The following is a 28,000-nucleotide window of genomic DNA, read 5'->3' as shown; positions in this document are numbered from 1 at the left end:
GTGAACGGGAAGCCTTTGGCTATTCCTGCGCAGGGAGGAGCCGCTTCCCGCTGGGGAGGAGAGACCATGTGTGGGGCGGGAGGGGGTGAGGGAAGCGCCCGTGGGCTCCTCCTCTGGCCTCCATCCCTTCGCCGCCGCGGTGAGTGCCGGGGAAGGGCCGGGGCGCGGGCGGGGTGCCGGGGTCCGGCTGCGGGCCGGCGCCGGGAGAGGGCTGGCGAGTGTAAGCCCGAGTGTCTGCTTTCTGTAGAGCAAAGTTTCTGTGGTACCGCCTGAAAGGCTTGCGAGGTGGAAGGGGAAGGGCTGCGCCGCTCCTGAGCTGGAAACTTCGGGATTCCTGCGTGTTTCCTCAGGAGGGTCCCTCCCGCCCCGGGGAGGCGGCGGCAGGCGCTGACAGGGAGTGGGAGAGGGGACGGGCAGCAGCGCCCGCAGCTCCTCGGCGTGGGGACAACGCCTTCGGACGAAGCACAGCAGCGCTACCCGGCGTAAATGGTGTTCCAGACGCTAGCGAGGATGTGGTGTTCCTGAGGGCTGGTGGGGAAGAGTGGCGAGGTCCCACGGACGGAGGAGGTGGAAGGGTTGCATCGCTCCCCTCCTCCCCTGGCGGCCGCCTGTCCCGTGAGCGGCGGTACCGGGGTACAATGAGCCATTCGCTTCCCGGAAAGCCGGAGCGGAGATCCAAATCCATGCGCGGACTCACGCGGCACGCGCTTAGGCCCCGGTGCTTCTCTCACTTAACGCGAAAGGAGCTGGGAGAGCGGGAGGCGGGAGCGGTTCGCAGGGCAGGATGGTGCCCCGTGGCCTGGCCGCGATTCTATCAGCTGCAACTTTTCCTTGTAGGATTCACTGCTGCTTGAATGTGAAAATAGTAAATGACAGTAGAAAAGCGGTCCCATGTTTATAGACAGCAGTAAATTGCCCCCTCCTCCTCTATCTCTTAACAACAACAACAACAACGACAAAAATCCACAAGATTTCTCTGATTGGAGAAAATTTCTTTGCTTTCTAGTTGTGGCTACTTATTATTTATTGATCTTTTCCCACCGGGAAGGAGTTATAAGGAAGCCACATAAAGTCTTTCTGGCAGGGGCTTCTTAATGCATCCAAACACTATATATAAAGTTCTCTTTCTATACAAATAGAATTAGGATACGTAGGAACAAAACCTGTGAGGGATGTGAATATTTCTGTCAAAGCCTGTGCCTTTTAAAGAAAAGCCTGCCATTTTACCAGATGGAGGCAGAAATAATTTCTTCTGTGTTCTTTTGTGTCTGTTGCTCTTCAAATAACTAGAGATGCTTACAGAAGTTTATGATACAGTCAGAAGAGAGAGAGGGGAGGGAGGGAGGGAGGGAGGAAAAACCACTGAAAGATGCTGATCTCCATGACCCCAGAGCGATGCAAGAGCACATGAGTTGTAATGGATTTACAGGAACGTGATGTTAACATATGGCTCCCTGGGCATTTATTGACATATGTAGCATGAGTGATGATAGTTAGAGATTGTGAAGTGGGGTGTGATGAGTATGCTTTAATTTACACAAACAGAATAATTTAAGATCTGCACAGAGACTCCGTACAAGCTCTACCAATGCACTATTTTTGCTATAAAAATAAAAGGCTATTTTTTAGTACCTTTGGGAATACATTGCATTGCTTCTCATCAAGCCGGCAGGCTTTTTGTGTAGCATATGTGCCCATTTGCCTCTGATCTCTGCATGTGTTTTACTGTTCTTGAACTAAGTAAAATAGCTGCTGTGTGGAAATAGGTGTCTTATTCACTCATTATAGTCAAAGACTGACTGCTGTTGCATGCATGACATAAGATGTGGAAAATTGGTCTCTTTCCTGTCTCTCCCCATGATAGCAAAAAGTTGAATTTATACTGACCTGATTGAGTCCAGATTACCAAGCACGGCAAAGTGTCCTGTTCTCCTCTTGCTGTAATGACTCTGTAGTGAGTAGCTGTAAAATAGCTTTTCTCAGGAAACAAATCTGACTTGGAGACACAAAGGGTACAGGGCTCCATTTCATGTGAAATGGAGCATTGTTTTCATACAGCCACCTCTGGAAGAGTAATTGCGTTTTGAATGCTATGGACAGAAGGCTTTGCTAGCGGGGACTCCACTAGCCCTGGGCTGACACTCAGGTTTGTGTGTCTCACTGTTGCCCTGCCAGAGCTGGCTACGAGGTGCTGTGTAAATCCTGAAGATATTCCAGCTACTGGCTGCAGATAACTGGGTAAGTAGCACAGGACTTTATTTCACAGGCAATTTAGAGGAACTGTTCTTGTCAGAGTAGCAAGACTGCAGAAGAAGTAGTATTGACTGAGTTTTCTGCTCTTCAGAAATATTCTAGATTGGTCTCAAATCAGCTGCTTTAAGGAACAGTTGTTAATTAAGTTGCACCTTGTATTGTCTTTACTGCATCATCCTACATAGTCTCCTTTGGAGCAGCCAGCTCAATAAGAACTCAATTCCCTAGCTGACCCAAAAGTGGAAATGTTTTTTAGCTAGTATGTGAGATCCTTCAGCCCCTTTATCTACAGCATTTACCTTTGACAAGACCTTGTTGCAATAAACCAGCACATTCTTTGCTGCCAGGGGTCTTGCAGCACTGCAAGTGGAACAGGCATAGCAGTTTTGTTAGAAGAGCAAGGAGATCTCAGTGAAAAGAGGATGTGAGGAGGGCAGGGCCAGGAAAAATAGAAATGTATATATGCTTGCACAATGCTGAGAGTAGAGGGAACTCAGAGGAAACACTAGACAAAAGTGCCAGTGCCTTCATGCAAAAGCCATCAGCACCACTGCAGCTTATTGACATGGGTTGTACAAAACCTTGCTGGAGGCACTGATGCTTTTACTGTACCTCTTACTATGACAAATTTCATTTCCCTTTTTCATTTCCCTCCTTATTCCTGGCCTGATCCCCGTCTCACTTCCTCTTTCTTATTCTCAGTTACACAGGTTTATGATAGCATTGATTGCCACACTTACTGTTGCTTCTCACATCGCTTCAATCCCCAGCAACATTTCATTTGGCCAAGGCCCTGTCTTCCCTTTCTTCCCTTTCTTCTTGGCTTTTACAGCTGGTGGCTAAGCACTCTACTCTCAGGTTCTTTTTAATTCCTTCTAGTCTGTTTCCTGTCTTCTTCACCTGATGGACTTTGCTGTCCTCAAAATGGCTAACTGCATTTCCGCTCCAACATCATTGGCAGCCTCTTCAGTAAGTCATTGTTTTTTCCTCTTAGGAACAAGAAACCCATTATGTTCCCAGATAGGAAGCTTTTCCCCATGAGTGTTCCTCCTGGTGTCTCCCCATACCAGACTCCTGCTTCACTCAGGTATCATCTGTCTTGCTGTCTCCATTCCTCCTTAGGTGTTCTGCTGTTTCAGCTACTCTGTCAAGCTTGCAAATCCTTCCCTTTTTCTTGCTCATTTCTCCAAATAGATGTGTTCACAAACTCTTGCTGTTAGAATAGGTGATCTGTTTTGACTGCAACTTGTAAGAGCCTTAAGGTGTGTTTCATAAAAATTATTTTATTCACTTTAGCCCTTTTAGAAATGGAAGACAGTGCACTGAGGTGTCTCACGTTAATGTATGTCTCAGTCTTTTCTAACAGCATCCCCATTACTGATGCAACATCAGTCAGACGAATTGCACTGGAATTGAATCCAGCATCTGGAGGGCCCAAGATAAGGCAAAGAACGCTATATGCACTTTAGCAAGGAAGTGCTTTCAACAAGCTGCATAAGCACTTACCTTTAAACATACCAGATGTGTAACCTAGCATTGTAAAACTAACAGATCCTTCCACAAGAGACATAGTAACCTTGTGTTCCCTCACTGAAAAAAACTCACATTGAAGCACTGTGGAAGCTGGGATTTTTTCCAGAAAGAGAGGTGATGGGCTTGCAGATAAGCTGGGGACCTCATGTTGTCACACATTGGCCTCATGTTTTAAAAAGCACCACCAAAAAAAACCCCAACAACACCAAGAAAGCCCTAGTGAAACAGAATCATATATGTCAAGTTTTTTCATACAGCTAGTACACTTTGCTATGAAAAAAATGTAGCAGGAAGTCTTTCTGTTCCAGCAACATTTAAAGTGTTCAGCTCTTCATCTGGTATGGATTTTCTTAGTCTGTGAATGGTGGAAATTTCCGTTTTTTCTTATTAAAAAGTACTGATGAAAAGTACTGCGTACTCCAGTACTGGATGGTGTGGGGTTTTGCATTAAATTTAATATTTTCATTGAAAATATCACTGAGTACGTCACCATGCACAGAATTCATATTTCTAGTCCTGACTTTGCTCCTTGGCATTTTTGTTCTTTCTCCTTTTCTCCCTGATGTTTAGCCTTACTTAATATTCCTTTTTGCTTGGTTTCTTGTTTCTCCATTCCCCTGCAGATGACCCTGTGTGAAAGGGAACATGCTCTGTCCTGCAGCATATGTATGCACACCCCTTCTAGTAGTAACCAGGATTTGTACTGACTTGGATGTAGTCAGATGCAGGGCAGACATCTTTGAGGCCTTCTGGTCATTCCATATTTTTCATGTTCTGTCCTGCTGCTGTATTTCTTCTTTCTTTTCTTGTGCTCTTTGTAGATGGAACTGAAAGAGTGAAGAAAATGCCTCTATTTGGTTTGTACACTTGACAGTGCTTTGGTTCATTCTTACGGTTTTCTGAATATTTGTCTCAGTTCTTCTTACAAAGTGGGAAGAAAGAAAATGCATTAGAATAATGTGGTCCTAGAACAACCAAAGCAAGCAGGGAATGTTGGGTGGATGCAGTATCTTGAAAGAACAGGGTTAATATTTTTACTGCATGTTTTAAGAGGATGCTCTCTCTTTAACTAAAGCCTAAAAAAGCTTTAGAGTAAGTGGTGTTTTCAACATGTTTGGTCTTCATTTATGGAATGAGCCTTCTTGAACAAAGAGATGTGCCAGTGTGGATTCTAGGAAGCTGAGTGACTCAGAAATCAGCCACTTCCTCGGGTGGGTCATCTGAATGGCGTAATGAAAGGTTGATCTGTCTGAGTAGATGCAGTCACTGGTGTGGTAAGAAATTCAGATCACGTGGTTACATTCCGTTTGTTTGAAACAGTTTTGCCGTTTTGGGAGTTGGCTGTGACCCAGAACAGTTATGCTGGGGATTTGCCGGGTCTCAGCCCTTGGAGAGCCCAACTCTTAATGCAGTTATCTGCATCCATGCAGGTCAGCAACCGTAAGCTGGGACCTATTGGGAAATCCGAGGAGCTAAGCTGGTTTGCCCTGCTGGTTTGAGTGTAGATAGTTAGTATCACTAAAATGCAGTAGCATAAACTATGTCTTTCTCCAGCATCAAGCAGGCAAAGCTTCACTGATGCAGACAGCAGCTTCTGGTATAGAAAATGCATAGAAGTGAGATTGTTCCAGTAGCAGGTCATTTAGAATAATCTGTGAGCTGGCAGGGCTCAGTTACAGCTTGTCAGGGGATCTCTGGGGAGCATTTGAAAAAGTTTGCCATCACTGTGAATGTCTTGGGAAATTGTGAGAATTTTGTAGCAGCAGAGTTGGCACAGTTACAGATTTGTTGGAGGGGTGTGTCTTTTGTTTTTGTTGATATGACTGTAATCAGAATCTAAGAACATTTTTCCAGATATCCCTTGACCTGCTGAAACAACAGTATGTTTTAACTGTTACTGGGCGATGACAGTCATTTGTGTTGATCATGCAAATTCTCGTTGTCTCTGTGGAGGTGATTCAGTAGTGATCTTGGCAAAAAATTAGCTTCCTGCATGGGAAATCGTATGTGCAAGTTTGTACCCAGATTGTACCTAAAAGAGCTTACTGTTGAATTGTAATTACAATATAGCTTCATGCCTGCTATATGGTAGACACATTAATTACAGTTACAAGAAGCCCTGCTTTAGTAATACAATAGAGAGCAGTCTGATCCTGATTCCTCTTGCTTTATGCCTTGTAGAAAAAATAGGAATAAATGGCCGTCTAAAAAGATTTCCCAAGAAGTGGTGTGGAGAACAAGGGCATACACTGTGTATATATTTGCAGACAAGGAGAGAGCATTCATGCTAAAGAGTATGGTTTCAAAATAACATCTCTCCTGATGTTGGTGAATCTGATGTCCTGAAGCTAAACTCTTTACCCTAGTTTAGCTAAAACTGCCTCAGAGTTCACAAAGCCTTGCTTTCAGGAATGGGTATTATATTGGCAGCACTTTGTACAGTCTCTTGCTGTAACAACGAAAAAGCAGAGTGAATTGCTACTATAAATTAATTCCTCCTACAAAATTAATTGCTATGAAGCATAATTTTATTCCGTTTATTTCCTTGTCCAGATTATGTCTGGACAGATGCCCTGCTTTGTCTACTGAAACATGAAAAGCTAATAAAAAATATTAAATGATGCACTAGGAACAGGCAGTTAATAAAGCAGACACCAGTGGTGGTGTTTGAGGCAAGCTACAGTAAAATACTGGTACAGGAGGGAGACTGCTTGTTATAGATATTTTATTTTTCAAAACCTGAACAAATAAATGGAAGTACCTAAGGAAGAAACCTTATAAAAAAGTTGGCCATGATACTACACAGAGTTTGGGAGTATTCTGTGATGTCTAATTGGAGGATGTATGTGCATAGAATAAGGTTTAAACTGAGGTTCTGTACAATTACTTTTTGCAGGCTCGGTGATGTGAAGGACAGATTTCTTGTTTGCCTGAAGTTAAATCCAAGCTGACCTGTCACTACAAATGGACAGTTTGTCAAAGATGAGGCTTGGTGGAGCAGTTTCTTGGTATCTCAACTATGGAAGGCCAACTTTGTGCTAATGTGGATATTTCTGTGAAAAAACCTCCAGGAGCAAGCCCTCAATCCTTCATTGCTTTGCTGAAGGTTCACCGAGAGCTTCTGGTTGGTAGGATCCGAAACACACAGTGTTTGATTGATAACTTGATGAAGAATGACTACTTCTCCGCTGAAGATGCAGAGATCGCTGTCCAGTTTCCTACTCAAGCAGATAAGGTACAATTTTTTTTTTCCTCTAGCCAGTGAAGCTTTTGGTTACTTTCAATTTGTCACCAGATTTTAAGGGTTTATCTGACAATTTTACATCTAGTGTATTTTCTAATCTTGGTTATTTTGGAGTTTTCCCATCCCATTCTTCCTGGATGAGCATCTCCAGCACATCCCTTTCCAGCACTGCTGGCACTGCTGGTAATGCCCGTTGGCAGCTGTAAGAACTAGCAGGGTGATATTTGCTGTTTTGTCCCTCCCAGCTGCAGCTTTGTCCTCTGATAAAGCGGTGGCCACATGGTTGTTAGAGTATAGCAAGGAAAATCTGCTTTAGGATGCTGTGGGACAGATCATCCTGCTTTAGGAGAGACAGAAATGAAATGTTGTTTTAGAAGTTAGTGATTGCTTGTTGTCTGTATGAACACCTTCCTTTCTCTTTAAAGATCTATGTACATTGTAAATGTTTCTATGGAAAATTGATGTGTCCTGGCATATTTGAGTTTTTAATTCATCTTCAAACATCAGTAGCAAAAATTATTTCCTGGTCTTTCGTTAGGAGAAAATTACTGTGTATGCAGTTGGTCTTTGCATCATAACTTGAAACAGCTGAGGAGATTGTTTCCCAGACCAACCAATCATGCAGCTTCAGAGCCCTGTCACAGTTAGGGGCAGGCAAACCATAAAAAATTCAAAGACCTTGGACTTCACCAACAGTGCAGATTTTCATAAAATAATCATTCTTGCTGGCATGTTGAAATGGTAACACAGTGCTCACACTGTGTGTAGGGTCAAAGCTGAATAAATGCACACTGTATGATTATCTCAATTTCTTGTTGTTCAGCATAATATGCATGATTGTACCAAAGCTGAGGGGGAGGCCATGCATCAGGAGTCTTAGCAGAGACAGAGGGCAGGCCACACTAGTGTAAGTGAAGTGGACTCTGTGGGAGCTTCTTTGGAAGGCATAAAGTTGCTTTTTAGAGCATACAAATTGTCACAAAAAGCTCCATGTGTTTGCTGTGCTGCACGTAATCATCACCCTGATTTAAGCTCACAAGAGACCAGTCTCTGGAAACCCTTTGTCTGGTTTAGAACTGCATTCTTCATTCATTTCTAGCAAGGGGATCCTGACATTCAAAATGTGCCCCCAGATGATTGCTCTGTCTTGCAGAGGGTTTTGTACTAGGGCTGCCTTGTACTGGTGCACAGAGATCACCCTCTGCCTTGCCTGTGGAGGTGACACTTCGTGCTGAACTGCTCCAGCCACTGCCTGGTAGCCATTAGGTTTGGTAACAACTGCAGGCAGTGGGGCCATTGTACAGAGCGAGCCTGAAGAACTGAGTTGCTGTGTTGGAAGGAAAAGTTGTAGGGTTTTGGCTCAGCATTAAGATCCAGGGACAGATTCAGCCTACCCTGCTCTGGACCTGGCTGGATCCTGAGGTAAATCCAAATGTGACTGGAGTACTTACAATACAGGGGGTGAATTTACGGCACTGACAAACCACCTCTATTTTCATTTTAACCAGCATAGGATTTAAAATACACTATCTAGCCAAGCTGAGGAAATCTTTTGGGTTCCCTCTTGAGGAGTGGTATTCATCTGTTTTGTTTCTGGTTGATACATGATTGAGCTGCAAGTTCAGACCTTAAATTGCAGAACCAACTCTCTTGCAACATTCAAACACAAGCATCAGTTGAGTTTTGTGTTGGTTCAAATTCAGAGCTAGATTTTGATTTCACCCTTTTGAAGCAGCCACTTTGATTTTGGCCCCCTGCTCCAGTCCAGAAAGGATCCTAAAGCAGTTAACAAGTGTTACTATGATAAAATGCTGTGTATCAGTGATTTTTCCCATGGTATTTCTTCAGGTTCGCAAAATTCTAGACTTGGTTCAAAGCAAGGGAGAAGAAGTTTCAGAATATTTCATCTATGTCCTGCAGAAAGTCACTGATGCTTACTATGAACTTCAGCCTTGGCTGGATGAAATAGGTTATGAGCCTTCAGAGAGTATTTGTAGTAAACCTGTGGTAAATACAGATCCAGGTAAGGTCATGCTTCTCTATCCCTTCCCTTAGAACTGCCCTGCTATGTAGGAAGCTCCAACCAGGTGACAGAAGAGTAAGAGTTTAGACAGGCACAGCCAGGGAAAATAACTGTGTGCCTGCTAGCAGTGGTGGCCAAATTAAAAGGCACACTGTGTAACACAAGGGTGATGTTGATAAATTACATCCTGTTTTGTTAAACTCAGGTTCTTTCTGCATTTGTTTGTGGATATGTAACACAATGGCAGAACCACCTTGTACCACCTGTAGTATTTTCTAGGTCTCTACTACAATTTGTTAGCAACACTGTGGTGTTTTGGCAATGGACTAGCTAGTATTTCATGATGAGAACAGTCAAGCAATGAGGCAGGTTAAGCAGAGAGGCTGTGCAGTCTCCATGCTTGGGGGTTTTCAAGATCCAACTAGACAAAGCCCTGAGTAACCTCATCTGATGTCATAAATGATCCCATTCTCAGCAGGAGGTAGGACTAGACCTTCTGGCATCCCTTCCAACCAGAATTATTCTGTCATCCTAAATGACGATTTTTAGCAATCCTAAAAATCAGAGTTTAAGTATTGCAGAAATTATTTCCTCTGGAGAGGTTTTCCCATACTACATAAATATAATTTGTCCCGATCTGAAGCAAAATTTCTGTTGAAAAACACAAGCCAACGTTGCGCAATAACTGAGATTCTTATTTTTTGTTGTCATCTTAAAAAAAATCTTTTGAGGTGCCTGGCACTTTGTTTCTAAAATGCATGGCTTCTATTTACAATATAAATGACCAAAGAAGTTAGGAAAGAATAACTACCTACCTGATAGAACTGCAGGTAGCATATGAGTACAGTGAAATCAGTGGCCAACAACTCCTACAAGCCTTTGCAGAGAGTTAAGCAGCCTTTAACAAAGGGTCAGGGGCTTGGCTTTGAGTCTCAGCTGAAGGATAGCAGCCCCTTAAACCAATGCAGCATCAGTACTGGCTGCCAGGAAATGGTGGCTCACATGTGACCTTTCTTTAGCACCTGAATTTCCCAAGTGAGTGATGATGGCAGCACAAATAGAATCAATCTGCCAAAAAATCCTTTTCACATTAGAATTACTTTTGTTTATTACCCCCTCTGAGTTCTCAAAGGGGTGGGTCATTGTATACATAGGTTTTTAAATAATAGTCTTTTTAGTAATAGTTCACTGTCTTTTTAGTTAGCAGGTATTGCCAGAAACTCAGACATGAACTGGGACGGGATTCCAAGTTTGTTATGTTGTATGCTCAGAGGGAGGAGATGCTGCTTGAAGAAATCTACTCCGACAGTGTAATGGAGCTGGTCAATTTTAACAATGAGAGTCTTGGCCAGGTGGGTCAATTAGAAGCCCTTTTTGATGATGCAGTCGGGGTAATTAATGAAGATGGAGAGACTGTTTATGTCTATGGTGATGCAGGAATTGGAAAATCCATCTTGCTGCAAAAGATACAGAGCCTTTGGGCCAGAAAAGAATTGGACATAGGGGCCAAGTTTTTCTTCCGTTTTCGGTGTAGGATGTTTAGCTGCTTCAAGGAAGATGAAGCCATATGTTTGAAAGACCTGCTCTTCAAATATAATTGCTACCCAGACCAGGACCCCACAGAAGTGTTCCATCACATCTTGCAGTTCCCTCATACAGTTCTTTTCACTTTTGATGGCTTTGATGAGATCTATTCCAACTTTGATCTCAGCAGTGTACCTGAGATATGCTCACCCAATGAACCCATCCACCCCCTGGCACTGCTCGTAAGCCTTCTCAGAGGAAAGCTTCTTAAGGGATGCAAGAAAATTCTTACTGCCAGGACAGGAACTGAGATCCAAAAAAATATCATTAGGAAGAAAGTGTTCCTCCGTGGTTTCTCCAAGAATAACCTGAAGGAATACACAGCTATGTTTTTCAGAGATGAGCGGCAACGAGCACTGGTATCAAACCAGCTGGAAGCTAACCCAAATCTCTGCAGTTTGTGTTCAGTGCCTTTATTTTGCTGGATTATCTTTAAATGCTATGAACACTTCCATTCCATGTTTGACAACCATGAGCTTCCAGACAGTTCCGTTACACTGACAGATGTATTTTTGCTCATGATTGAAGTCCACTTGAACCGATCTGTGAAAACAAGTTTGCTGAAGAACAATATCAGGAGCCAAGCAGAGATGTTCAAATCAAGAAAGGAAACTCTTCTAGCTTTGGGTAAAATGGCATACAAAGGGATGGAGAACTCTTTCTTTATCTTTGAGCAAGAGAAGGTCTCATCGGCAAACATCTCTGAAGAAGATTTGCAACTGGGCTTTCTCAGGACAGTTAAAAGTTACAGTGGCTGTGACAGTCAGGCCACTTATGAGTTCTTGCATGTAACCCTTCAGTCTTTTTTCACAGCATTATTTCTGGTTATTGAGGAGAAGGTGGGTGCCAAGGAATTACTTGAGTTTTTCAATGAATGTTCTTCCTTTGAGACTGCCCAGCCTACTTGCCTTCGTATCCCCTGGTTGAAGAAACGTATAGCAGGGGAGAATCCTTTCCAAAATAAAGAACACTTTAATTTTACCAACATGTTTCTTTGTGGCCTACTTTCTGGATCCAAGCAGAAGCTCTTCAGACATTTAGTTTCGCCTGCAGTCATTAAGAGGAAGAGAAAAACACTCATCACGTACCTTGCGGAGAGCATGAAATCCCACCTGAAAGGCTTCACTCGGTCCAGGCTTACGAGCTACAATCAGGTGCAGGTGCAGCCCAACTTTGTGTGGATGCTGAGGTGCCTGTACGAGACGCAGAGTGAGAAGGTGGGGAGGATGGCTGCTCGCCGCATGCGTGCCAACTACATCAAGCTGACCTACTGCAACGCCTGCTCTGCCGACTGCAGTGCCATTTCCTTTGTTGTGCACCACTTCCAAAAGCGCCTGGCTCTGGATTTGGACAACAACAACATCAATGACTATGGAATAAAACAGCTGCAACCTTGTTTCAGCAAGCTTGCAGTGATCAGGTAGGAGTCTCTGTACGTAAGCAGGTCCTTGCTTATCCTTCATTTATTCCACAAACTGGTAGGTTGAAGGAATTGATCTCGGAAGTGGAGAAAGATGAGGATTACTGCTGCTGGAAATTAATGTTTCATATCTTCTGAAATCTTTGTTCATTTAGTCACAGGAGCAGGGATAAGCTGTGAATTTGGAAACCAAAATGGAAAGGGTGGTAAGAAGTCCTTAGAAGCACAGACTGTTTAAACCTGTAGGTTTAGCTAGCTCCATCTCAAATTGTTTTGTCTCAGAAGAGGATTTTTATGAGAGAAAGTGCTTAAGGGAAGAAGGAAACAGAAGGGCACCCTCCATTATCTGAAGATTGCCTGAGGCCATCTCTGCCCTTGGTCATAAGGGGTAAGGAAGGATCTGCTGTTCACAATAACCCTTGATCCAAAGCGCTGAATTTCTTGCTTTTGCATCCTGCCAAAATGTCTGGCTTTCATAGGACAAAAGCTATCACATAGTAGTCCGTGAAAGGATGTAGTTGACATCTTCAGATGTGGTGTTTCACTGAGGTGATGTGAAGGGAGAACATGGCTTGGTGTGAACAGGGAGAACTAACTCCACCTCTAACATCTCAGGCCAGATTGTTTCACCTCCATCCCTTTGAGGTTGTGCCATGTAGCTATATCTTATTTGTCCAAACATTTAGGTGCAGAAAATCGGGAACTTCATATATATATTTTTTTAAAGCTTCTTCAGCCTCATGAGAATGTTTTTTTAGCAACTGGATTTATTCCTCCTCTTTGGCTGCACTCTGCATTGTTTTCCTCTAGGAATAAATCAAAGCAAGTGACACTTGTTTTTTTTCCAGTTATTTGCAAATTGACCTCCCAAGAGAAAGCAATAAGGAAACTCCTGGGGAAAATGCATAAGTATGTAAGACAAAACAAAGAAGAAAAGGCTAGCGTTTCATTCTTTGTGCCTATCATGTGATCATGCCATACGCAGTGTGGTCTTAACACCATTCCCAGCACCAAAACAGTCTTTTAGGCTGCCTTTTTGTCTTTATGGATCTCAAGATGCTGGGACATTCATTTCTAATAAGCAATTTCTGCAGGTCAGGAAATGTTTCCAACAGCTTAACCATCCCTTTCAAAGAAGCAGACTGTTCTGATCTGTAGAAATTGGCTGATTTCTCCTGTGTGCTAGTGCATTCCAAAGGGATCAGATTGCTAACTAGCAAAGGCTAGGGAGGCTGTTGGTGATAAGGGACTCTCAGAAGGAAAACATCAGCTACTGAATTTGTGTACCAACTAAATGTGGTCAAAATGCTTTCATAGGAACAGCTTTACCCAGAAAATGCAATTCATGGCAATTGGAATGCTTCACTTGAGCCTGTCCCATTTAGTGAAGGTGAAAAAGCTTGAGAAGTTACAAAAAAAAAAAAAAAAGCATCAACAAAAACTACCCACCTCCAAACAACAGTGAGAAGTATTTTCATTCTGTGAATGACTGACATTGATTTGTTTCATGTCTGGCTGGGACAATAAAATTAGAAACATCTAGCACACCCATGGGACCACAGTTCTGTTTTCTGGCCAGGGCTTTTCACAACCTTTATTTGGTGAAGCCTGAATGTGTTGTGACTTTCAAGATGCCTGGCTTTCACTACGTACTCAGAGAGAACATTGCAAGACTAGTAGTTTGGACAGCTTGCTTTTGCTAGGGTGTTAAGCAAACTTTCTTCCTGGAATCACAGTAAGCACAGGAGGAGGGTGAGATGTTTATCTGGTGTCTGACTTCCTACATTTTATTGTTCTCAGTTCTGTGGACAGCTTCCAGAGCATTACCTAGGAGATCCGGGGTTTCTGATTTTTATCAGTTTTGGAGTGAGCCATATAAAGCTGAGCTCACATTTCCCTTAACAGCTTTTAATACGTGGCATAAGGACCTTTAAAAATATCAGAGGAAAATGCGTAGGCCTCCAGTCATGTGTTAACTCATGGGTTATGAACACTTGTAATACGTATTGATTCAGACTTTTCCTTCCCTTCTTTCCAGGCTCAGTGTAAATCAGGTCACAGATCACGGCGTAAGGATCTTGTATGAAGAACTCTCCAAGTACCAAATTGTGTCTTTCTTGGGGTATGTACCCAGCTGGGAGCAAAACACTCAGCAGTGATACTAGAAAATGAAACTCCAATGCTGACAGTACTGACACAGCAGAGGTGGGGTAGAAACTACAGTTACCTCCTCATTTAAGCACAGCAGCTTTTTGTGTCAAAAATGATGCTGGAACAGTTCACTGGGACACGGACCACAGCTTCCTCTCCCATCACTCTGCCTCATGGGGTGGCCTCCTGCGGGCATCAAACCCTTCTGTGACACAGTGTGGACCACTGTCAGGTTACTGAACTGTGTGGGCATGCTAATTTTATACCAAAAGCCTTCTGCTGTGGAAGGGAGAGAGTGCAAGCAACAGAGTGTGTGTAGTTACAGCCTTCTGTTTTCTGTGCTGTAAACTGATTTATTTCCACTATGCAAAGCAGATACAGCTTCATAGAGACTGGTGTCAGGAACATGCAGTTTCAAGTGTCATGTTCATGATACCAATTTCTTTCAAGAGCTTAATTAGTTCTTAATGAAGTTGAAGCTGGAAGGCACATTAGCTCTGACTTCCTGCTCTTGGTTAAGTAGCTACATAAAATGACTTTTTGAAAGGTGAACTTGAATACCAAGAATAGCTTTTTTTTTCCAGTGCCCTAATGTAAGTACAACTGCTCAGATATCTGCTCTTCAGTAATATTTGCAAGGGGATTTTATGACTTTTAAAAGACCAAAGGTACATTATGGTGTTTTCTCTTTTGACTTATCTTCTGGCAGTATTATTTCTGTATGAGCACAGGAGTAAAGGAAAGCTTTGTTTGCTTGTGGAGACCATTTATTTTAAAAATTATATAAATATTCATGATTTGCAGTCTGGTCTCCTTATATTTAAATCTAGCCCATCACAATATGAATTATATATCAAAATAGAAATACAAGCAACTGTGAATATGTACAAAGCTGTATAGAAAAGATAGATGCTATGTGTGCAGCATAAAACATTCAGGTTGTAAATATTTAACAGCAGTAATAACCTATTTTTACCAATGTGATTTTTCTTTAAGCTTATACAACAATCAGATCACTGATGTTGGAGCCAAATATGTTGCAAAACTAATTGAAGAGTGTTCAAGCCTGGAATATGTTAAGTATGTTGGATTTTTTTTCCTTTCTACAGTGTCCTAATTAAGGTAAAGCAACTTGAAAGGGGAGGGAGAGTAGAAAAAAAGACAAAAATTGTATTTGAAATATAATATAGGTTACAGTTGTATTTTTTTTTTTTGCAGTAGTCTAGTAGTGGATGGTAGCAGGTGAAGTTATTGAATCCATAGTTTTTTCTGGAATATAGTAGTGAGTTAAAGGAGTGCATGAGACCTGTTCTTTACCTAAATCCAGTCTGAGCACCTGAGCGAGGCTGAAGTTGTGCATGGACCTTGCTGCTGCTTCCTGTAGGCAAATTCCCTTGGATATAGTACCAAGCTTTTTAGTGTCTGATCTTTTATGGGCCACTGGGGTCAGGCTGTGCTGGTGTCCTACCTCAACTCTGGAATTCTGCAAATTCACCTGGTGAGTTGTTCCCTTTAATTCCTGGAACTTCCCCAGATAAGAGAGTCTGGCCATGCACATTGGTTGGACATAAAGGGAGATCATTAACCAGCGGTTTGTTTGTGACCGTAGCAGAAACCAGAGGTAACTGCAGCAATGTCAGCCTTTGGTAGGAACATAAGGACAGGCAGCCAGGGACTCATAGGTTCTAGTCCTTGTTCTACCACTGACTTGGTCTGAAACCCCACTATAGCCACATCCTTCCTACTTGAAATTTTTGCAGAATTTTGAAACCCAGGAGCATTTCAGTCCTTTCACTGCTTTGACAGTGTTTTGCTTATTTAATGTAGCTTTCACAAAAAAGCCTGTTGAAAGATGGTTACTTTCAGGCTGCACAGTAACCCTAGAGGTTATTCTGAGGTAGAGTGCCCGTTCATGTGCCCGAAGTCAGCCAAACAAGCCATTTTTATGTAAATATGGTGGCTTGGGGGGGTTGGGGGTTTGGTCTGTTCTTTAAATCAATCTATATGCAATTATCTCTCCCTTGAACTCCAGCTATTTGATATCCACAGAGGACAAAAGTAGAAATTTGTGTAAAATGCCAGCCGGAGACTGACTGCTGCACTGAGCTATGCCACTGCCTAGAGCCTGTGCTTACAACAGAAAGACTCGAAATTATTGCAGTCTGCTTATCAGCTGCAGTCTCCTCTGGAAACACACAGTCAAGAAATACTCTGTTCCCTGTGGCATCATGAAACATGCTGCATATAATTCATGAGCTCTGTAGCAATTGGTGAGAATTATATTACAAACAAGGCCGGGGTCCTTGCCTTGAGGATCAGTTCCTAAAGCTCATTTCTAACATACTGAGCACCAAACCCAAGACTCTACTGTAATACTTCTGATTTGGAGGGCTGACATGCAAAATATGCAAGAGACAACATAAAATTATGTCTTTTAGTCAAAGGTCAAGTGCCTGCAGTATTTTTTTACTCTGAGTTAATCTTTGATAACTGCAGGTAGCCTTCAGAGTTAATTAGCCTTAAATACTTGTGTGGCTTTCTGAATTGGTGTTGTGATAGCTGCACAGCTGTAAGTGATGCACCTCATCAATTTATGTATTTTGTGCAGAATAGGAGCAAACAAAATAACAAGTGAAGGAGGGAAGTACCTTGCCCAGGCCATCCAGAAGAGCAAGACAATGTTTGAAATCGGGTAAGTTCAGTGCTAAGGAGCAGAACTTAGGCTTGATCTTGGCAAGGCACCTGTAAATCCCTTAGGATTCCTTTTTTTCATGCTCCCCTTCTCTCCTCCTGCTATTCCTTCCCTCCTCAACAGCAGCATTAGAGCGAACGAGTGTAGAAGCACAGCCACATTTTCTTCGTTTCCGTGGAGGGCTGCTTTGTTGTTCTTCAGTTCACACAATGTTTGGTTTGTGCTTTGGCGTCTGTTTTTTTCTTTTTCATTGTTCTGACAGAACCTTAAAGGAGAGACAAGCAAACAAGAGGACAGTAAAGCTAGCCACTTTCTTTATGGCAGCACAGCTCCTCTAGAGATACTTGGTTATTTTTAAGTCTGGTTTTATGACAATTGGCACAGCACCTAGTTATTGAGTGTCATTGTTACAACTGTCAGACCTTCTGCATCACATCCTGATAAAGGTGTGAGCTGGGAGAATAAAAAGGAATTCATATCATCCTTTTCTCTTAGTCTGTCCCTAACTGCAGAGTCTGCTATTATTGGAGAGAGGTCTGAATGTACTCCAAACCTTTAGTTCCTGCCCTCTTTCTCATGAAAGGTGCTAGATTTGATTCATTTTATTTATTTTTCCCCCCTTCTGGCAAATCCCAGTTTCCTCTTTTCACTCTACAGGAGAACATATTTCTTAAAATTTAGTCCTTCAGTACATGGAATGAAAACCTCTGCTTGGCCATTGTGAAAATCACAGTAGGTGTGAACATGAAAATCAGATTTGTACAATCAGATTTTTGGCCTTTAATTTTGTTGTTCTACAACATTTCACCAGTACAGTGAACAACCTGCACACTGCCATAGAGCTGGGTCCGCTGTGCTGTACTTGCTGTAATTTCAGTGAAAGACTCCTATTTTCTCTTGTGGAGGAAATTATCACTCCAAATGGATTTAGGATAGCTTGGACAGAAATGTTTAAATAGCAAACTGCACTGGGTCTGAAGGACAAGGAAATTCTGGGGAACTTACTGGAAGTCCGTGTGTTTAGATACCACAGAGTTCAATTGATTTTAAAAGAGCTGCCAACTAATTACCCGTAAGATAAGTGTGGCTCTGAGTCATCAAGCCAGGGTCCCTGTAAAAAACCCAACATCTTAGACCTCAGCAGAGGTGTTTTCAAACCTTATAATACAGGGTGAGTTTTCAAAGTGGTTAGTCTGCATAGTAAGGATTTGACCAGATACCTGTAGTCTCTGATCAAATCTCTCCAGCTTGTAGCATGTTACCTTCTCTCACAAAATAACCCTTTATGTAATCAAGGGTTGTTTTATCATTGGAAATACTATTCCTTACCAATGTGCAGCAAGGTGATCCTGAAAGCACTCCTGCTGCAGCAGCCTGTCTCCTAGAGCTGACTCTGTGCTGTGGCCTGAGGGTACTGGTGAGTCAGCCGAGGCTACTGGTGTGATGTGCAGGGAGTGGAACATACCTGCCTCAGTGGGGAGGGTACCTGCCAGGCTTCTCACAAGCCTGAAAGACTGTGAAGTAATCAGGAAGGAGGGGAGGGGAGGGGAGAAGAAGAGAGAGAATGCATTGCCAAGAGTCAGTAGGGCAGCACAACTGATATCTCCTATTCTCTCTTCACTAGGATGTGGGGTAATCAAGTTGGAGATGAAGGAGCAAAGGCATTTGCAGAGGCTCTGAGGAACCACCCCAGGTTAACAAATGTGAGGTAAAACACCTGCAGAGCCAGGCAGCTCTGTGTAGTGCTGGCTTTTCCATCCTGCTGTGAAGCAACGACTCTTCCCACCAAGTGTTAGCTTGGAATACCATCTGATATTGGAGCCTTTGCTGTGCAACCAAGAGGTCTGTGGTGCAAGCAAGAGGCCAGACTCTGTCAAAAAGCCCTGTGTAGCCATTAGGCAAGTTAAAAATACCACAGAACTGGCATCCTTTCCTCTGTCTGCACCTCCTCCCCTCATGCTGCACAGAGTTCTGGCATTTGTGAAGGCACATGGTCAGTGGGTGCTGCCATTTTGATCTGGGAGCATTAGCAGAAGGAGGCACCAGCTGTCACAGAACCGGGTTCCCGGTGAGCTCCGCATTAACAGTTTCTATTGAGAAGGTGCAGCAACTCTTACCAAAGTACTTTTTAGGCCATAATGTGTTTGGGTAGGGGCTGAGACATTCTTATATTTGGACTCATCCTGTACTTCAGTGGAGCTACACCACCACACATTCAGTGCTAGTGAGATGTTGTCCTCCCTGGAGTTCAGGGATGGATCTCAGACCAGCCTTCTGGAAGCCGTAACACGGGTGAGGTTGGAAGCACAGCAGAAGGAGAAGTCAGCAGTGTTAAACAACCCATTCCCTGCCAGACTTTCAAATGCTGGCAGGGGATTTAAAGATTTAAAGATATTTTGGAGTCCCTCCACACAGCTGGAGCACTGGGTTCATGGTGACCCTTTCCATTTATCTCCCAGTTCCACTGGCTTCCACGGTGAGGGAGCAGACAAGGCTCCTTAGTTTCCCCACAAGGTGGCACATGGCAATAGTTTCTTCAGAAATACTTTGGGAGTTTGGGGATCTCTGGAGAGTTTTTTGCTGCCACTTCACATCCGGGGATTTCAGAGCTGGTGCCTTGTCCTCTTTTCTGCAAGCAAGTAGTCAAGCTTAAAAATTAAAAACTGAACAGGTGCAGTGACCTAGATACATTTAAACTTAAAAGCCATCTGAAATAGCCATCTTCCCATGATTGCACAGTCCATCCAGGACACATCAGACTTGAAAGAAAACATTTTGAACTTGAATCAGAGCTCAGGGATTCTCAGACAAGAGCAAATATGCTGATGAATGTGTTTGCAAAAAGAAAGAGGAGTAACTGTGCTGTCTTGAGCTCAGGTTTGCTGGCACTTGTGCAAAGTGAATCCTCTGCTCTGCAGTGTACTTGCTCTTGGCTTCATTTCTTATCTCGCTCTGGTTAATCTTGCTCCATGATTTGAATTCATAGTAAGCACCTGTGGTAGCTTTGTGTGAAGACCAAGGGTAGATAAGCCCTACTACATCAGTTTACTTTATTTGCCATTTTTAGGCCCACGATGGACTGAGAATATTCAGTTTAAGCTGAAGCTAGGCGGGTCTCATGGCAATACATACTTGTGCCATTGCTCTGCTTGGTTCCCCTTTCTACCTTTTCTGAGGCCTTGCATTATTTTGAGGGGGGAGATGCTTTTTGAACTCTGAAAACCCAGAGCATAACTTTAACTGGATGATTTTCCAATGTCGATTCAAAGAATGAAGGGCAGACTAAGAAATGTTTGTGGTTTGTAATGGAAAGCATTTACAAGCTCATCTCTCCATACACAACAGAAGGTATTGTATTTGGAAGAAGAATGAGGTATTTGGATGCCTGAAGGACTTAAAGGACAAAGTGCCCTGTTCATACAGGGATGACAAATGCATGTAAAAACCTGTGTACTGCTAAGCACAACTCTTTGTTCTTGTTAAAAGCCTTGACTCTCAAAATTACTGGGTGCAACTCTGCTGTCAGCCCCAAGCGCACAACTCACTGACAGCAAACTTTATGGCCTGTATGATAGACCTGCACTCAGGCTGCAGCCTGTGAACTGCTCTCATTTGTAAAAGTCGTAAGGACTCAGTGGTTTGTGAAGCGTGTGGGCCTTTGAAACACACATGCTGAACTGTACAACTGGGAAGCAGATCATCCAGAATATTCACTTGTATTTGGCAGTGGGAGACCCAAGTGGTGCTGTTTCCTAGACATTTGTATCTTTACTTCACAGTCTCGCATTCAATGGCATCACGACAGAGGGAGGCAAAAGTATTGCTGAAGCCATGCAACACAACAACTCCGTGAGGATATTCTGGTAATTGACAATGTGGTCTCTTTCTCCTCTTCTTCCTTTTCCAGAGCAAAATCTTGTTTTATTTCCTCCAATCCCATCGCCCCTCCTACTCTCCCCTCTTCCTTCTCTCCCTCCCCTCATCCCCTGTGCTTTCACTATCAGCAAGTTATAAGATACCCTTTGGAAGAATGTGGACATGAGTAATGGATCAGCAGCATGTGTCCTTTGGGATGCATTCTAGTGACCCAGTGTCATGCCTTGCTCTGCTCCCTCCATCTTGCTTTCCCCATTTTCTCTCACTTCCATCATCTGAAATCAAGTTCTTTGTCCTCAGTTTTTGCACCTCTTCAGTGTTGTCTGTACCTTTTCCCACTACACCTCATCCACCTTTTTGACACTAAAGCATCATGAGAAAGTATCACTAGAACATTGCTCAGAGAAATAAAGATCTGATACTCTTGTCTCTTTTACCTCCAGGGCTTCTCTTCAATATCTCTTTGTGTCCAGCCTTTACAAATTGCTCAGGGCAGGAACAGCACATCCCCCTTTGGCTGTCTAAAGCTAAGTCACAGACAAGCTGCAAAAACAGGGGGCTGAAAAATAATGATAACATCCTAAGTGAACATTTTCTCTCCCACTTAGGTTGACTAAAAATGAGCTGGACGATGAAGCAGCAATGAGTTTTGCAGAGATGCTGAAGGTCAACAAGAAACTGGTGCATTTATGGTGAGTTACATTCCACAGTGGCACAGGCTCTTTGGCTCTACATTAAAGCTTCACCTTCCAAGTGTATGTAGGTCACAGTAAGAGCTTCTGTGCATGGTCTGGATGCAGCTGACTGCTTGTAGACAGTTGTAATGGGAAGTTAATAAAGCTGCTATCTAGCATTTGGAACCTGCTTTCATACAGGGAAAAGTTCAAGCTGTTTCTGGTAACTTTCAAACTAATGATTGATTTCATCTCTTGTCAGGGGAACAGTACCAGCCTCAAAATCAAAAGTTTCAAAAAAACCCCTAAAACAACCAAGCAGACAGCTAGAATAGAATAAGGTTATTACAATTCTTTCTGTTTATCATCATACTATGAAAGTAGCTGTTCAACCAAGAACCTACATGACAGACACTTTAATACATGTCCCATTTGCCTGATGCTTTCTTTTAGGGCTAGCAATACACTGATGCAAGACACTCATCTCCAAGGCATCAATCCCCAGGAAACCAGGGATTATTTCTAGCAATCACAGTGAGACTTGTTACACTTCTAAGGAAACATAGTGTTGGCATTTCTAATCCAGAGGTTGCCAATGGATGGGGTTGGGCAGATGTGAGCTGTAAAAAAAATAGCCATCCATTCATTTGAAGTGATCAAGGGAACATCAGACATGGAATGGAGTCCCTTTACACTCCTTACAAACACTTGGCTGACCACACTCCAGCACACTCCCTGTATTAATCCTAGTTCCAGCCCCTTAGGAAGCATGCTGGCTGTCACGGGTGCCAAGTACTCGTAGCCTCTTTGGAAAGCAGCAGAAGCTGTGGTGCCCATCACCCTGAAAATGAAAAGGCGGTGGGGGAAGCGTTTGATTTCTTTGTGCACAGCTGCAGATATAATTCACTGAGCAGTTTGGCTTGAATTCATAATAAAACTTCCCCCAGCCAAAGCAGGCATAGTAATCGAGATAAATGTCTTTGCCATGGCTCAGTATTGTCCAAGGGTTTCTCCCAGTGGACAAATTTATATCCTACTTTGTTGATTACACCAGTGGATTCCTCCAAAAGGTGGTGACCTATATAGATAATTGAATTTGAGGCAGAGTTAAAGTCTTTTTCCAGTAGCTGAAAGATTCTACTGGATCCCTTTGCACTTTGATTCATATACCAAGTGCAGAAACTCCTTCAATGGGAGTGCCTCCTTCCCTCCCTCCCTAAGAGATTGTTCAATGCACTCCAATTTTCAGTCTCATCCTGAATCCTGAGAGATTCATGCAACCGGTCACATGGAATGGTACAGCTATGGGGCTCAGCATGGTAGACTGAAAGGTGAGTATTGAGTTAGGCTAGGCTGATGAGTATTTTTATACTCATGCAGATGAGTGGCCTTTGTTCATCTTTAGCTAGTGGGATGGTCTACAGTGGTTAATAAGAGTTCCCTACTGCTTCATCAGTTTCACTGCTTGAGGATCTTACGTATCTTTTTTTCTTCCCTAAATTCAGATGAGACATAATTTATAGCTGGTAAGTTGGCTTCACTGGGACTTGCACCTGCTCATACCAGAGTCAAAATCAGTGCTTTATTTTTCAAAGATCTTGTTGGTCTGATAAGCAAGACTGGAGAACTTGGCAGCTGCTGCAACAGGCAGCCTCTAGATCATTCCTGCTAAAACACTAGGCCTACACTGGGCCTGTACATTACTTAAAAACATCTCACAGTCTTCTTAGTAAGAAAGCAGAGCTAAGAGGTTTGTCTGTCTCAGTCCAAATATCACAATCCCATACCACTAGTGAACAGTTCATAGCAGAAATTTGTCAGCTGTGTAATTAAAGTGCTCAGTATCTCCAGAAGGCAACCACATGCAAGATTAAAAGGAAAAGATTAATACTCTGAGCTCTGTTTCTGAAAGTGGGACATTTGACCAATACTGTGTACCATTCTTGCAGATAAAGTCACAGGAATTTTCTTGTGGCAGACAGCTTTGCTCCTTGATGTCAAGCTGATTGTAGGTTGTGCATGTGCTGCTAATTAGTTTGCATGTTAGATTGACTTGAAATGCTTTTTTTTTAGGCTTATCCAGAATCAAATTACAGCCAAAGGGGTGAAGTGCCTCAGTGAAGCTCTCAAGGAGAACACGACTATTCAAGAAATCTGGTAAAGGTCCCTTTCTCAAAGGCTCACTTTGAAAACTTTCTTTCCCTTTAAAACCCTGCTGGCCTTACTATTTCCCAGCCTAAAAAATTCAGAGCAAGTTTATGTGAGGCAGGGGTTGTAGTTCCAGCTGTGGATTTCAAACAGGTAAAAATCCACTGCCACTGAAACATTTCCTTGTGTGTTCTGAATGTCAGGCAGTTTTCTTGGTTCACATCTGTCTGTACCACTGATTTGCAGAACGTGTGTGTCTGCAGAATCAGGGCCTGAATTTATAGACCAAGTTTTGCTTGTCCTGTTGTTTTTATTTTAAGCTTCTGAACATGTTCATGCTTTTCAGGACCTAAGTGCCAACAAGCAGGGGATGGTTGGTTACCTTTAATCAGCATTACTAGTCTGGTTCATAGAATTTGTGCTTGGATTTTTTTGGGTGGTGCTCCAAACACACTGAAAGTGCTAAGCTACAAGAAGATTAACTTTTTGTAGGATTTGTTTGCTTTAGATAAGGTGGGCATCACATAGTCACACGTGTACATTTACGGCAGAAAGCCAAATACCACATTCCTTCCCTCAACTCAGGGAACTCAGGAGTCAATAGAACTGAGCTGGTTTTAGCACTGCTGCTTTGTTATTGAACATGAAATTTATTTTTAAATATATGTATTTGTTTTAGTGAAAGGACACTGAATCCTTGCTTAGAAAGACAGTGACTCACTGTCTGACTAGTGTGTTCCCTGGAGATGTGGAAGAGGTACTTTTTTCAGAAGCCACTGTCAGCTTTTGTCTACAGAAGAGGCATCCATTCTCCCTCAGATCGTTCTGAATCTTCAGACTGAAATCTGTCTTTTGATTCTGGCCTGAATGTTCAGAGGCATTCATTAACCCAAGTAATTTCATAAATCTGAATGGTTTAATGGATTTCAACATTTCTGAGAGCAACACTTAACCAGGCTGTTCATTTTCAGGGGTGTAAGTATCAATGTAAATTATGTGGCCAGAATTGAAAATTTTGCTGTTGGTCATTTCACATTAATGATGCCTGAGTACTTCACAGAATTTTCTTCCCATGTTGTCATGGAAGACACAAAATGCTCTGGAGACTTTAAATGTCCTTAAAGCAGCCCATTGCATGGGAAGAACCTTTGTCAGCTATGTGCTGCTTGCTGAAATGCAAACAGCTGGGTTCCCAACACCGAGTTCAGTTACTGGAGCTTAGGTGTGTGTTCAGGTTTTATTTCTGAGGGAGAAGCCTTGTTCCTCGGATGTGCAGTGGGAACAGCAGTGCTGTATCTGGCCTGCCTAACGCCCATTCTCAGTTGTGTGCCCTTGAAGCATGCAGCCCACTTGGCATTGCAAACCTCTGCTCCAAAGCCTTGGGAAAATAGAAGATGGGGGACAGTCACTACCTTACTTTCACATCTCTTTTGTTTTACTCCTCCAGCTTGAACGGGAACCTGATAAGCCAAGAAGAGGCCAAAGCTTTTGAAAATGAAGAGCGGATCATTTGCTTTTGAATGAGGACTTCCCCATTTCGCCAAGTTTGTGTTATCAAAAGTTACTCCTACACTTGGACTGCAGAGTTTATAAAGGCATAAATCTACAGTGCTCATGGCAGGAGAGAGATACACAATAAGCTACCTTTTTATGAACACACCACACTCCCTCAGCTCCATCCCTTACCCTGCCTGTTATTCTTAATCCTTTTGGTGAATGGGAAGTTTCCTGGGTAAATAATTAATGTTTGTTCGGTGCTTTGAAGATGAAATGCAAAGTGTTAACAGACTAAATCCACTGGCAGGTGTATGCATTTTGATAACTGAGTTTAGATTTATTCTGTACAGTGCTGTAAATAATCTCTTAACTTATTTATATAAGTAAATAAGGACACACACGTACATATGCAAGAAAGGGTGCAAGATGCACAAACTCCACCTGCTCAGAGTATTGCCTGCCTCAGAACTGAAAATGAATATACACAGCTTTACCAGAAACAGTATCTATAGTTGTTTCTTTGTGTCAGTGTTTTGAACGTAATTCCTTCTTCCTGCCTAGAAATTAGGTCCATATTTCGCCACTGACTACAGGCAGTGTTGTAGACACTGCTTTTTTTTGTTGTTGGGTTTTTTTGGGTGGGTAGAAATGGATGCATCAGGCTCAGATTACTTTCAGTAATCTTTTTTTCCCATATCAAAGCAAATCCATCTTCTTCTGTGCAACCAGAAGTCCTTACTGCCATCACTGTAAAACCGTAACACCAGCAGTAAACCACTTCTGCTTCAAATTTCCAGAGGGCTGCATGGAAACAGCTACCTCCTGTTTCCACAGTGTTTGTTCTGGGGAGGGGGTCTGGAGAGAAATGTGAACAATTAATTAGCAGGCTGTTCATTGCCTTGGCTCCTGGCCTAGACACCATGCTGGTGGCACTACACCAATATCACATTGCCCAACATCAGTGGGGAGAAAGGACGACTGAAAATCAACTGCGTCACGTAGAAATCCCTTCTCCCAGCAACAGGCAAGCACACAGGAGGATTGAGATTGGCTTGGAAAGCTTTTAGTCTATACTTGAATCAGTGGCCAGAGCAAGGCAAGAGGCAGTAGTAATAGTAAGGACCAGCAAGAAAACATTATCCTTCCCCAAATGATTATTGTTTAGAGAGTGTAACTTTAGATGCTTTAAAAGAAACCAGTTTGCACAGGAGTGGCTTATTTTTTATTTTTAATAATCAACAGAGTTGATTATTTTTTCTGGGAGCTTTATAAACTCAAACTCTACTCCACAGTGTAGGAACATAAAATGGAAAAGCGTGAGCCATTTTCCTTCCTTCTCCCATGTTACCACGCCCCTCCCCCCCCCCCAAAAAAAAAAAAACCTTTGAGAAACAATTCTCCATTTGCTGACTAACCCACAAAACCTTGGTAGGCTGGAAGAAGAATCTCCAGTTAAAATGCCAAACCAGTAAACCCTCACTTTCCCATCTCCCAAATCTGCCCCATGAAGCAAAGAAAATGCTTGCTTTGCAGGTCAGAACTTCTCCATTTCCTGTGTGGTAGCAGACCTTTCCCAGCTTTCAATTCTGTCTATTCCCCTCAGCTCCCTAACACATTTTAGAGTACTCGCAGGGCTTCTGACAAAACACATTTAAAAATACTCATAGGGCTTCTCACAAAACCTGAAGTTATAAAGAAAAAAAAGGGAAGAAAACCAACTTAGTTATTTTTCCATGGCTTTTCCTCCATGCCTGTGGTTTCAACACTGATTTTTCGCAGGGAGACAGATGAGGTTTTTCAACCATGACAGAGGGAACTCAGCTAACTTGAATGATTTCTGCACCTGAGCCATTTGTTTACTGAAGCAAAAGAGCACACAGTTACAGATGAGCTGGATTTCAATTGCCAAAACATCTGCCAAAGCAAAGCCTTTAAAGACTTCTCAGTGACTTTTACAAATCAGAGACTCATGCACCTTGTCAAAGTGAGTTTTGCCAGCCTACTCTGATGGAAGGGAGAAGATACTGGTGTAAGGAAGGGCCTTCACCAGAGGTATCATGTGCCTGTGTTTGAGGAAGTGTGCTCCTACTTTGCCCTAATCATGGAATTATTTGCTCATTTACCAGGTAGAAAATGTGTTTAAAGCTACAGTTCCTGTCCTCATTTCACTAATTGACTAAATTAGCTCCCCCCAAGCTTTCCAGTGCAGTCAAATCTGCCCCTTTTTTGGGCTAGAGCAGCCTTTGGTGTTGTTTGTAGTGACAAGCTCAGCAAATCTTGTTCCATACCTGGCTTTTACAAGCTGGGCATCCAGGGGGTGTTTTCAGGGACAGCAGCATTTATGGGGCTGAAGCAGCTACATGCAGCCTCAGGGTAAGGGGTGGCAGCATCAAGCCCAGCTCCATGTAGGACAGGGTTTGGCACTGATGACAGTGCCAGAGACAGAGCCAGTCACAGCCACTCCTTTCAGAGGTGATTTTGGGCAGCAAACACTTGTTTGGACTGGGCTGAAGGTCTGAGCACAGCTCATTCTGGGTTTGTCCAACCTGAGGGGTTTCATAGCATCCTGCTGCTCCCAGCTCACCCAGAGCAGGGGGTCTGCGTCACAGAGCACATCACAGCTCTGGGAGTCATGCTGAGCTAACTGGTTGCTGCTCTGGGAGCAGCCAGACGTCCCTTGTTCATCAGCACAGCATTTCTGGCTGAAGCTCTTCGTAGTCTTAGCAGCCTGTTTGCAAGGGGCATTGGAGCAACGCTTCTGCAGCTTGCAGTGAGAGCCTTGTTTACTCAGAGACAACTGTAACTTTTTTAAGACTTGTTCGTAATTTGCTGAAGCCTTCTCTGTACACTGCGTCATGTTTTTCCACTCGTCCACTGTGATAATAAACAGCTTTTTAAAGAACAA

General features: G+C 42.9%; 1 protein-coding gene across 10 annotated transcripts; it reads left to right on the top strand.

Moving 5' to 3' along the window:
* Positions 1-54: 54 nt before the first annotated feature.
* NOD1 (nucleotide binding oligomerization domain containing 1) lies at positions 55-28,000 on the top strand. 10 transcript variants are annotated; one of them, XM_048300833.1, is made up of 12 exons: positions 55-139; positions 6,683-7,021; positions 8,879-9,053; positions 10,254-12,057; positions 14,096-14,179; positions 15,205-15,288; positions 16,817-16,900; positions 18,525-18,608; positions 20,680-20,763; positions 21,385-21,468; positions 23,524-23,607; positions 25,046-28,000. In XM_048300833.1, the coding sequence occupies exons 2-12, from the start codon at positions 6,806-6,808 to the stop codon at positions 25,116-25,118; spliced, it is 2,856 nt and encodes a 951-aa protein (XP_048156790.1). In that variant the 5' UTR covers positions 55-139; positions 6,683-6,805; the 3' UTR covers positions 25,119-28,000. The 10 variants fall into 10 exon arrangements, 9 of the variants coding, with proteins under 9 accessions (XP_048156790.1, XP_048156831.1, XP_048156818.1 ...); XM_048300851.1 differs by lacking the exon at positions 55-139 and adding an exon at positions 186-482; XM_048300843.1 differs by lacking the exon at positions 55-139 and adding an exon at positions 186-633.

This window comes from Corvus hawaiiensis, chromosome 1 (genome assembly GCF_020740725.1).
Source record: "Corvus hawaiiensis isolate bCorHaw1 chromosome 1, bCorHaw1.pri.cur, whole genome shotgun sequence".
NCBI lineage: Eukaryota > Metazoa > Chordata > Aves > Passeriformes > Corvidae > Corvus > Corvus hawaiiensis.
The sequence above is the reverse complement of the archived record's forward strand: the minus strand, read 5'-3'. Positions and strand labels throughout refer to the sequence as shown.

Coding starts and splice junctions, on each gene's coding strand:
- NOD1 (XM_048300833.1), top strand. CDS start 6,806: ATGGAAGGCCAACTTTGTGCTAATGTGGATATTTCTGTGAAAAAACCT. Junction 9,054..10,253: donor TGTGGTAAATACAGATCCAG/GTAAGGTCATGC, acceptor CTGTCTTTTTAG/TTAGCAGGTATTGCCAGAAA. Junction 15,289..16,816: donor TCAAGCCTGGAATATGTTAA/GTATGTTGGATT, acceptor TATTTTGTGCAG/AATAGGAGCAAACAAAATAA.